At 36.8% G+C, this 12,928-nt stretch overlaps 1 protein-coding gene across 20 annotated transcripts in view; it reads left to right on the top strand.

Annotated features, from left to right (window-relative positions):
* MCTP1 (multiple C2 and transmembrane domain containing 1) overlaps window positions 1-12,928 on the top strand; it is a 504,318-nt gene that overhangs the window by 259,309 nt on the left and 232,081 nt on the right. For all 20 annotated transcript variants that reach the window (XM_073888246.1, XM_073888239.1, XM_073888215.1 and 17 more), the window contains exons 4-5: window positions 7,850-7,929; window positions 11,698-11,809. In XM_073888246.1, the coding sequence (XP_073744347.1) occupies window positions 7,850-7,929; window positions 11,698-11,809 (192 nt within the window). The remainder of the gene's footprint in view (window positions 1-7,849; window positions 7,930-11,697; window positions 11,810-12,928) is intronic.

Raw genomic sequence — 12,928 nt, 5'->3', positions numbered from 1 at the left:
CTCTAGATATTTTTTCTGTATCTAATTCATATTTCCACACTGTTTATGGCTCCTATGTTCTGACTATCCAGTCAACGGCCAAACTTTTTTCTCCTTTACCATAAAACCACACGCCTCCCCTTCTCTCTTTTGTCACGAATGGCCCATGAACCAAAAATCTCATATAATCATTCATTAGGCAATCTCTAGGCATCCTCCTTCCCATCAATTCTTCATTTATATTGCCTCCAGCTGTTTCTCTTTTCCACAGAAAGAAAAATAATAATCAAGATTTTATTAAAATCACAGCAGAACTGGTTGGTCCAAAGGTGTAGTGAGTTCTCTCAGTTGATTGTTCACACTCAGTTACAGGTTGAACTCCTTATTCTACTCTTTCCCCCTTCTCACTACTGCACTTGACTAGTCTTAAAAAAAAAATCATAGCAAAACAGTTTATAAGATCAATGAAAAGAGAATTTCCTAAGTACATAGTTGGTAAGTTTCTTGAAGACATTATGGGAGAATAGATCTGTATTTGCCTAAGAAAGAGTCTCAAGTGGACATTGGCTAAAGAAAATCAATTAAATAACATTCCTGAACTATCTTTTAATATACAATGTGTGATGGCATAAGAATTATTAATGTGGGAATATTCACAGCCAATCCTCCTCCCACCAAAGGGAAGATCTTCGGGTCAGAAGTGTTTTTCTTTCCTGCTCCCCACTTCCAGAGAGAAAGAAATATCTGCATGAGAAAAAAGAAAATACCTTCATAACAAAAAACTGAGATAGAAGATGAAAAAGGAATTAAAAAAAAAAAAAAGACAAGTGGGATGTAAAGGAAATTTTATTTCCGGGGAGGTTTGGAAGAGATGAGTTAGAGCAGTTGTAGCCACGGGGACAATGGACGGGAGAGGAAAGAAAGCAGGTGTTAGCAAGGATTGCACTGGACCACTTGCATCTTGTTTAAGGTCCCATAAGAGAAAAATCATGGAAAGAAAAAGATTTATTTTTAATTACTTTTACTGTGGACCTGTTTCTTTACTGGGATATTACTCTACAACAGAACCAGATGGATCTCCAGTCTTTGAAAGGGTTACAAAATGAACTTCCCAAAATTACATTAGATGTTGGTTAGGTCCTTTCGCTATTCTCTTGTGCTCAAGAATGAGTATTCATCTCTGTAGAAACCAAAATGTCAAAATGCATGTTTGAAAAAGAATATCACAGTAGGCTCAAAAACAAACAAACATCTGACGTACACACACACACACACAAGAAATGGTGGCAAAAACTTTTATTGTGGTCTGAGAGAGCAAGAATGTGTATGTGCATATCCTTCTACTGTCGTGGAGACGGTGAAACTGCATGCAGGCCAAAGGCCTTGGCTAATGCCGCACTATAAGCTAAGAAGCTAGGAGAGAAACTCCAAAGGTTGTTTTTTTGTTTGTTTACCACTTTGCGTTTTTAAAGTATGACATCATGTAGCTACAACTTAGCTTTCACCATACAGAAAAAAATAGTGAATTGTAAAGTATTTGTCACTTTTGTACATTTTTACATAAGAAAAATGATTAAGTAGGAATCACACTGGCTTCCCAAATACTATGTGTACAAACATAAAATGACAATATTTTTATGTACTATTTTATGCTTTTAAATATGCTTTCCCATTTTTCACTTGATTTTCATTTTCTGTAAAATGCTAGGGCTTCTTTTGAGAAAAATCTCTAACTTTTTGCTTTATTTTTTCCATTTTTTATGTTATCTACTTTTTGCCTAACCTTACACACACAGAGACCTAAACAAAATACATTGGCAGAAATATTTTGAGTTACTAGAATTTCATGAACATTGCATTCTTTTCATTGTCTCTACACAGCATTGTGTGATTGACTGACTTGATTTTGATAGGATGCCTATATCCTCCATGCTGGGAGATTAATCTTGCCTGAAAGATCTCTTAGGGATGAACTGATTCTATAGTGACAGGTGATATGGAAATGCATCTATGTACTGGATGGTTAGAAAATATTGTCTACAACCCTCCCGTCTACAGTTAAAGGAAAAAGAAGTCCATGTGTACCCTGTAATCTGATTTCTAACAATGTAAGGATTACCAAGGGAAACAAAAGTCAGTTCTGAGCCCAGGTTATAAAATTGCATTAAAGTTGCAGTGCTTTTACCAATTCTAGGAAAAACAGATTTTTTTTCCAAAAAAAACCTTGGAACTGTCATTTTAAAGAAACTAGACACAGAATAAATAATAACATACTTTCCAATTGGATGGAGTTCATGTAGATTTTAATTTTAATGAGAATATTCCTTCTGCTCCAAATGACTTTATAGTAAGGGCAGGTGAAAACAAGTTTATAGGAATAGACTTGAAATATATTTATAAAGTAGTAGTAGAGGCTGGGGGTTTAAATTCAGTGCTATTTTCTTAAAGATTTTATTTGAGTGAGAGAGCACAAGTGGCAGGGGGGGACGCAGAGGGAGAGGGAGAAGTAAGCTCCCGCTGAGCAGGGAGCCCGACACGGGGCTCGACCCCAGGACCCTGGAATCATGACCTGAGCCGAAGGCAGAGGCTTAACCGACTAAGCCACCCTAAATGCAATTCTATTAACTGAGGCAAGAGCCACTGGAGCCTGCCACAGGGATGCTCCTGCACACATCTTAGAGAATAGGGTAAATTCAGCGTCCATTTCAGTTGAATTGAATTAAATTCTCGATTTTCATCTCACTGACACTATTATCCAAGGTACACAGTGAACCCCCAGAGTTACAGTAGAAGAGAGAAAAGTAATAGAAAGGGGAAATGTTTGTGTAAATTGCTACTTGTCTGGCCTAATCATAGGCTAGAAATCTGGTATTAGATTGGAGTCTTTTCTAAATAATAAAAGTTTTTGGTAATTAGGAAGGTGATTCTGTTTGAGGTCAGATTACTGTTTCTAAGACTGTTATTTTACCAAAATTGACAATTCCTTAAGTAACTCCCTATCTATCCAAGTTTAAGATTTGAAATTGAAAAGTCCTTCAGGTGCCACGGTGCCTCAGTTGGTTAAGCATATGACTCTTAATTTCAGCTCAGGTCATGATCTCAAGGTGGTGAGATCAGTCTTGCATGGCTCTGTGCTCAGCGGGAAGTCTGCTTGAAGATTCTCTCCCTCTCCCTCTGCCCCTGTCCCCATGCTCGCACATGCACTTTCTCTCTCTCTCTCAAAAAAAGAAATCCTTAAACATGGTTCAAATTAAAGACCATATTGCTATCTTATGCAAAATTATTTCTCATTAGGTCTTAAGGGCCCTAAAAGAATGTCATATACCAATGATCATCAACTCTGGCTGTACATCAGAATTATCCATAAAGGGGTTTTTTTGTTTTATATTTGTGGTTCTTTTTTTTATTCAAGCGTCTTCCCTAAAGACTTTGATTCAGGACCTCTGAGGCAGAGTCCAATCTTCTGTATTTTTAAAACACAGCAGGTTATTCTGATGAACTGCTTGGGTAGGGAGCCACTTTTCTAGACTTTTAAATGGAAACAACTGAGTAGTTGGAATGAAAATGTTTCTAGCCCTAAACTACACAGCACCCAAACCAAATTATTCCAAAGTTAGATGCTTATATTATCTTAGACATTTTGTCTTGTTTGGTTCAATAATACTTCCTAAATGCATGAATCAAGAATCTCAACTATTTTAGAAAACAACAACAAAAATCAATAGCAAAACAAAACAAGGAAATAAACAAGTGTGACCATACTTGCTTTTGGTTTATAGGCAGAGAACATAGGAAGTTACTGAGTCTTGGGAAGATGGAATCTATGGTCACATCTTCTCATCATAATAATAACTACAATTTCTTGAGCACCGTGCTAGGTGCCAGGCCTACTTTATCTCATGTAAACCTCACAATACCTGACAAGTAACTATTCTCATCCCCATTTTATAGGTGAGAGAGACTTAGAGAGACTCGATGTTTCCTATGTCCACCCAGCAATTATGCAACATAACTTCTTTTTCCCACTAAAGATGACTAATCACAATGGCCGCAGTTAGGTTTTATTTTCTTTGTTTTACAATGTTAATACTATAATTCAGAGTTTAATTATTCTTGTATAGTGAAATGAGTATTTTGAAGCTTCCTGGGTATGAAAATGAGTTATGGACATATTTAAGTAGAATCTTATATCTTGGGTCACATTATGTGATCTGGATCCATTTCCATATCTTATTCTCATTATGCCTCTTTATTTGAATGCCACTCTCTCTAATTGTCCTCCTAAACATCTTCTGTAAATAGCACTTCTCATCACTCCCATACCCTGAGATATTTTTCTCCATGACACTTATTACTACCTAATATGCATTTGTTTATTGTCTATACCCTGCCCATATGTAAGCCCCAAGAAATCAGAGACTTTGTCCCATTCACTGCCGTATTTCCAGTACCTAGAACAACATTTGGCACATTGTAGATACTGACCAAATATTTCTCAAGTAACTGAATGAATAGATAAAAGAATCTTTTGAACTGGCAGTTGAAAACTCCCCTGAAGTCATAAGCACCTATGGGCATTTCAGTCATCTGAGCTAACAAATTCCCATTCATGGGAGCTGAGTTTTCTGTTACTTATATCCCAAAAGCATTTTAGCCAGTGTACTCCCTGATGCAATTTTTCTTGGAAGAAAATTGAATCGAGATGTTAAATAAATTCATTGATTAGAATAAAACACGTGTTGTTCTAAACTCACATGAGAATGAAGAGAGGTGTTAACGGAGCCCGAGCAACTTTTATCTAATGTTACCTAAGGTTTCCACCTCTCCCAGGGGAGACTCCGTGAAAGCAAGGATCCCATCTAAACTGTTCATGTGTGAATTTGCAGGACTTCACTCACAGTGGGTGGCCAAGTCGTATTTGTTAAATTTCAGTATGTTCTATTCTGAACAGAGAATCCTGTACTATAGAATCTGAATCTGACCTCTTCCAAGCCCTGAATTTTGGGGGGAAGTAACAAACTTTTCAAGCTTTGGATTCCTCATCTGAAAAATGGACACCACAATACCCTGCTGACTGAGTTGTGTAAGACATAAATTTAAAATCTCCAGAGCAGGGGAGCCTGGCTGGCTCAGTCAGTTAAGTGTCTGCCTTCCGCTCAGGTGATGATCCCAGGGTCCTGGGATCGAGCCCCACGTTGGGCTCAGTGGGGAGTCTGCTTCTCCTTCGGCCTGCCGCTCCCCCTGCTTGTGCTCTCACTCTCTCTCTCTCTCTGACAAAGAAATAAATAAAATCTTTAAAAAAATTTCCATAACATATTTAACAGATAACAGTGCCTAATGGATAGCAAATATTGAATAAACATTAATTAGTGTTAACTGTGTGTGTTCTTATTGCAGTGGGAGTACGTTTCCCTATTTTATCCCTTCTCTGTGCTCTGTATTTCTGAAACTCCCCCTAGAGCAATGTTCCTTCTGACAAGTAGTTTATAGAGCATAGAACAAAGTAGGATCACTAATAATTTCATTAATGAATGGATTCTGGTGGTTCCATTCTTTCCCATATGGATGCCCTTGCTAAGTAATAGGAGAATTAAAGTAAGCACCTAGCAATAGGACTGTAGGAAAGACTTTCACCACGAGAGTAAAGAGAGTTCGAATATTCCATCACCCAGCTGGGCTATCTCTTTTAGCCGGTTCACTAGATTCACAGCTCTCCACTTCGCATGTCTGGATGTACCCCAGCTGGTCTCATTGATTATCACTAGAGTCCCAAGATTTTAAGCTTTAAGGTGATACAGTTAGAAGAGGTTGCGTAAGAAATTTATTTAATTTTTATCGTAAACTTTATGTTGTAAAATACCCTATTGCAGCCACCTGCAGATACTGACATGTCCTTTGCCTGAGATGTTGCAGTATACTCATGTGATATGCCACTGAGCAGATGACTAGAACTCAGAAGTGTAATTGATCAAGGAGAATATTTATTGCAGGAGCACTGTGCTTTCTATAACAAATGTACTCCTGAAAGGCTGTATGTAAATCAAATGACTGTAAATTGAATAATTTAGAAGGCATTAAGGGAACTTATCACTTAAATAAATCCCTTTGTGACTCTTCAAATTTAAGAATCCTTTTGTAATGCAAAGTGTTTATCTTTTGGTTTAAATCTCAGTTTTTTACATAATAAGTTTAACTTGAAGTATACTTAGTCTAGAGAAAAACCAGTAATTCAGGCTGCTGTACATACTGTTCCCTCTCCTTCAAGCTTTCTAACTACTGAGCACAGTTGTGCTGATTTGGGCACCGGAGTACTGGGCTGTGGATTCTCTCAGCCTAATGGATTCTCACATCCTGGAAGGTTCGATGGCCTGGTTCATCCATTCAAGAGCTGGCTTCCTTGTCTGTGCTCATTTACTGCAGTGTACAATACAAAGACTTTCTATTTGAAAAGGTCAGGAAGCACAGCTCCCAACTTTATCTAGGAGCATCTTTTTTCCATCTTAAAAGTTGTCCCTGATCTCTATTGTTATTTTTATTCTTTTCACTGTCTGTTCTTTACAACACTTAACACAATTGGAAATTACATATCACCTGTGCACTTCCTTCTCTAGCAACTGTCTCCCTCACTAAACTGTAAGCATTGGCCATGTCAGCTTTGCTCACCACTGCTTACACAGCACCTACCGTATTGTCTGGTACATAATGAATACTTGATCAATATTGGCAGAGGAGATGAATGAGTAAGAAAATTAATAAATGGTTGGAAGTTAGCCAACTCCCATTTACTTAGAGTTTTTTGGACATGGCCCTAACTGATCTAGCCCTGAGCCGTTTCTCTAGCCTTCTTCCACTCTCCATCTTTCTCAGTCTGCTTCAACCACTCTGTCTTCTGGATGACCCTTGCATATGCTAATCACCTGCTGTTTCTCCTGCCTGGGAGTGATCTTCCCAGACTGGCTTAATCCTTCTCATTATTCTGGTCTCTAGGTGCAGACTTCCTCCAAAAGGGCTTCCTGGACCTCCAATCTAAAATACCAGCTCCCAACACACCCCCGTAGGCATTTGTGTCCATGGCACTCATCACTAAATATATCTATCTATTTGGGTTTTTATGGACCATCTCAGCTCCTAAATGCAGGTCCCAAGAGATCAGGGGCGCTGCTTTCTTATTCATCATAATACGAATAAGAAACATGAAAGGCATAGAGAAGATACTGGATAAATAGTTCTGACAGAAGGAAGAAATACATTCTTTTCTTTTCCTTTCTGCTTGTTGCTGGTAGTTACATTAATATTATTTCCTAGCCTTGCTTGTGATGATAAAAACTTGATTTGACTTAACCTTAACATGACTTTACAAAATGCTTTAATAACAACACCTCAATTTTTATTTATATATTTAAAACAGCATTTTCCTATGATATCAGAGAATTTATCTTCAGTGACCTGAAAAATGCAAAGAGATTAGAATTATATTCTCATCACCAGTAACCCACTATAGAAGGCATATTTGTTGAGTTTCATACCAACTTATTTTTCCTTTCAGTAATGCTAATAATATGGGGGAAATATTCTAAGCTTATGTTCCTCAGATTTTTGATGATGTACTATATTTATTTGATTTTGTTATTCATCTTCCTTAAAGTTCTATTTTATATAAAACAGCAATTTTAAGTACAAAATTAAAGGTAGTTTCCTTTGAATGTTTTGTGAGACCCTAACATTTCAAACAAAGTAATTTTTAAAAATAAATAATAAGCTTCATTGCTTTTGGTGACATAGACAACTAGTATTTTATAATCGAGATACTTTCACTTAAAGCTTATATTGGAATTATTTCTAATAATGCCTTGTCTCTTTGGCTTCTTAGGTATTTGACTATGATTTTGGACTACAGGATGACTTTATGGGCTCGGCGTTTCTGGATCTCACACAATTGGAGTTAAACAGGTAACTTTTGAACCATTATAATATCACTATGTCTTTTTTTTTTAAGATTTTATTTATTTATTTGACAGAGACACAGCGAGAGAGGGAACACAAGCAGGGGGAGTGGGAGAGGGAGAAGCAGGCTCCCCGTGGAGCAGGGAGCCCTATGTGGGGCTCCATCCCAGGAGATCATGATCTGAGCCAAAGACAGATGCTTAATGACTGAGCCACCCAGGCGCCCCTCACTATGTCTTGTTGTGAAGCTGGGCCTGTGTAATAGAAAGTGTTAGCAGATCTGGGATCTAGTCACTGTTCTCTCATTTATTGTTGTGAGCCTTCATGCTAGCCAGCCTTTTTCAAGTTCATCTCTCTTATCTACCCAGTGGAAATAATAGTGTCTTCCTTGACTACCTCATTCAACAACAACTATTCGGCAGAAAAATTCTTAGACACCTGCTTTGTCTCTCAGCACTGTGCTAGGCTCCAGGAATCTAGAGATAAGAGACACATTCCTTACTTTTCACATGTCTGGTATGGTTGTAGTGGGACATAAAGTAGATTATCCATGTTAGTCAAAATTATTAATTTAAGAATCAGGTCACCGCATAGGAAATAGAACGTGTACCTTGCTTTAAAAACAGCCATTCCCTTATCACCTGAGCCCAAGTACAATCTAATTTTGCCATCACTGGTAATCCTATGTTATCAAAGAGTGCCTCAAACATGGAGAAAGATTAGTTGTATTTTCTCAGTTAGATTAGTTCATCATTGCTTGATTGTTTGTAAAGTTAAATAATTATTACTAATATTAGTCGTTTCTCGTACCTAATTATGGGCTTATATTTTTTAAAATGCATTTCAACTGGGAGCTTAGAATTAATACTAGAGAAAGGGAAAATATGTCTTAAAAGGGTCAAGCAATGCTGGGATAGATTGCAAAGGAAGCTGTGAGATCTTTGATGGTTTTAAGATGCTTTAGTTGATTATATACATAATGTGGCAGGAATAGTGGAATGCAAGAAAGCAGAGTAATGGGCTGGATTACTATATTTTAAATACAAATGAGGGGCGCCTGGGTGGCTCAGTCGTTAAGCGTCTGCCTTCGGCTCAGGTCATGATCTCGGGGTCCTGGGATCGAGCCCCGCATCGGGCTCCCTGCTCGGCGGGAAGCCTGCTTCTCCCTCTCCCACTCCCCCTGCTTGTGTTCCCTCTCTCGCTGTGTCTCTCTCTGTCAAATAAATAAAATCTTTAAAAAATAAATAAAAATAAAAAAAATAAATACAAATGAAATAGAAATAGTAGAACCCCCCCTTATGTATTATAGTCAGCTACGTTTGAGCACACTGATGGCTTGTTGGTCTCTCAATAGTCATTTTTGTCATGCACTGGACAAAAGAGCAGACTTTCCTGTACCTCCTGCATGTCCTCCATTCCAACCTAGAGCTTTGCGCAGGCTGACTAATGGTAGAGCGTAGGTGATTGCTGGCTCCCCTCCCTCACCATAGAGGAAGGATGTGCCTTAGATGGTATTTTATGTAGTCCATTATCATGAAAACTGAGCTCCAACCAGAATGGACTGTGGTGTTCTTTTATAAAGGCCACAGTTATTTTCTCTGTAGACTTCTGTTAAAGGCTATGCAAATTGCTGGATTTAATCACAGAGCATAAATTTCTCGTGTTCTCTATTAAAGATAAATCATTGATGAGAAATAATTTTAAATGGAAAAAATATGAGATGATTAAGAAAATAAAAAGAGGTTATATACAAGCATTTGGTGTTTATTTTGGCACATTACTTATTGTATGTATTTACCCATTCCTTCCTCTCAAAACCACATAAACATCCCAGATTACTACTTTTCAAAATCACTAGCTGGTATATACCATTACATTCTATGTATAAATCAATAGTCCCTGGGTACAGATAAATGGATAATGGTAGTAGCCATATAAATACTTATCCTACTATATAATGCATTAAGATTTTACTTTGAAAGAAAATAATAGGTAATCATCATAAAGCAATTGCAAATGTTCTTAAATCTTTATCATGTAATCATTATAAAAATGTAATGAAGTTTTTTCTATTAATTTTATATGTAATCATTAGAGGAAAATGAACTGAATCAAATTGTAACCCCTTGTAAAAACATATATGTATGTATGATATATATATATATATATATATATATATATTCTATAATGCTTAACATGAATTTCTTAAGACAAAAGGAACAGATTGTCAAACCACAGTGATTAGTTGTAACTAAATTGACAGTGGAGCAATTTGTATCACAACTATTATAACATTGTATCATCAGTCTAATTTTTCATGTTTCATTTAAAACCTCTGATGTCAGACAACTGTTCATTTTTTTTCATAACATTACTCCTTGACTTGGTAAATGAAGCATCATGTGAAAGAGTCTCCTGGTATTATAATATCTTAGCAATAAAAAGTATCTCCTGTTGTCAATCCTGGTTGTATGGGAAAATCACCCAAGCTTTACAAATAATATAAATTTCCACTCCCCACCCTTGATCTATAGAACCAGGGTCATCATGGGTAGAATTAGGGAATGTGCACTTTTTTAAAGCTCCCCAGTGGATTCTGATGTGCAGACAGGATTGAAAATTCTTATTTGGACCAGCTTTCCTCACCAAGCCTTCCCCCGATACTAGACTCCGACTGTATCATTTACTAATTAAGCTCCCTGAAGATGATATTATCTTTGATCTTGACATTTGGTTTTTGCCCAGAACATAGCACAGTGTGTAGTATTTCATACGTGTTTCATATATGTTTTATGAATGAAAAGAATAAGTGACTGAACAAGTAAGGGAACATCCCTAATTTGCCAACACTTAAAGATTTAAGTTTGGTATTGAATATTCCACAGTCCCTTAAGTTTACGGAGGGCACGAACCCCTGTTTGTTCAACAAAATGAACCAAATCAAATTATATATACAATATATTTATGTATATATCATATATACCTATATACTATAAAACTTAACATGCATTTGTTGAAATTAAAATATTTATTTAATTGGAATATGGAAATGAGATATTACCTAACCATTGTCAGTTGAATGTGTACTTTGTATTATTTGTAAAAGTGAATCTGGGTAGTACTGAGTAATTCATAATCTCTTCCTCAGACATACGTAATTCTAAAGCTTTTTAAGTACTCACCAACTCTTCTAAGCATTGATTTCCTTGTGTTTCTGAACCTAAAAATTGTTGAGGCATAGATTTAAACAGCCAAAACATACAGAAGCATTATTTTAAACAATGGGGCCTGTTAAAAATAGTAACACCTTGTTTTAAAATTATGTCTATGATGTCTATTAGGCAAATTATATTTTACCTTTTCCTTTTTTCCCACTCATCTGTTTACTCTAAATCATGTAGTGGTCTGTAAATGACCCTCATTTACTTGTTAGTCTCAAATTGATAGAAAATAGCTGGCTTTGCTTTCTGTGTGTTTAGAGATCCTAAAAAAAAGGACTTATAGATTTCTCAATACTGTTATAGTTTCTTGGTCTTCTAGAATCCCAGGAAGGACTGAGACTTCTGCAGTGAACCCAAGTATTGCCAGCTGATCCACAACTGATTGGATAACTTAGTGCATTAATGATATTTCAATAGCAACAGAATTTGTACCAGAAAAGTAAAGAAGACAAAATTGACTCTCTTCGTAAAAATAAGAAAATTGTCAATATAAAACATATTTTTGGCTTATCCACTTAACAACTGCTCACAGTCTTAATATTTTATCTCATAGGCCCACAGATGTGACCCTAACATTGAAAGATCCCCATTATCCTGACCATTACCTTGGAATCATTTTGCTGTCCATCATCCTTACCCCTAAAGAAGGAGAACACAGGGATGTGGTAAGTTGCCCCACAGCCTGGTAAGAGTGCTTTCTTGCTCTCACTCGGTGGAATGCCATGAGCCTTCTTTGAACCCAGAGGTGATAATAAAAGAGAAGTCCCATATGAAAATCGGGCCTGTTCTTTGTTTCCGTAAGTATCCTGGGTATCTCTAGTCCCTGCGTTTTATATCTTTTTCAATTCAAATTTCCTGTTCTATGCTCCAGATGGGAACCTCTTGTAGTAAATAAGGGACACGTTTGCATCTTTTATTATAATTTCATTTCCCAATTTCAGACATATTATGTTGTAGGCAAATGGCAGTATGCATTCAGGGAATACATTTGCTACTGAAGCGAATATTTGGAATTCCACATTGAGGTATCCAGACTCTACTATTTTGACCGTACTGTCAGGCGTACCATAACAAAGAAAAATGAGGTGAAATTATAATAGAGTTCCTGCTTTCTGGTATTTGTTTGCTGAATGAGAAGTGAATACTTTTCATCTTCTTGACGGGCTTCCATATCGGTGTTACCCATTTCCCAGCCCTGGCCGTCTGTACTTCCTTGCACACCATGCTGTTGTGAGAAACTGACAAGGGAGACAGAGGAGCCAATTACTCCAGCATGTTGAAGTGACATTAAAAAATATCAGGTCTGACCTGCATCGGTATGCTTGCCAGTGCGCTTCCTGCCACAATTTACCAGATTATTTATTAGACTCAGTGTGCTTTCATGTACTGGGAGCTGCTCCCACTAGTTTTGATTAGAACACATTTTAGGAGTAAACATAATTTTTTTCGGCAAGTCCAAATACCCTATTTCAGCACTGTGTGTATTGCTGTCTTAAAATAATGCATGACTAAAGTTGGTATATGTTGTCTGCTGGAAAGGTGTTATTGACATTTTCCCCTGGATTGTAGATTAAAATAGTGAATCCCAACTTCAAATTTGGAACCATTTTAAATTCATTGAAAAATGCACTCTTTTCAACAAATGTTTTTCTCTTTTCTAAAAAGTAAACGATAAGCACATATATTCATATACTGTATTTGCTGAGTGTGATTTACGTATCCATACTTAAGTCAGTGAGGAATAACTTTCTCTTTTCTAACAAGTCCTACAAAAACCTACTGTG

Source organism: Callorhinus ursinus, unplaced genomic scaffold (assembly GCF_003265705.2).
Source record: "Callorhinus ursinus isolate GAN/ISIS: 27379988/994484 unplaced genomic scaffold, GSC_fseal_2.0 scaffold3, whole genome shotgun sequence".
Lineage (NCBI taxonomy): Eukaryota > Metazoa > Chordata > Mammalia > Carnivora > Otariidae > Callorhinus > Callorhinus ursinus.
This window is presented reverse-complemented; position numbering and strand designations above follow the sequence as displayed.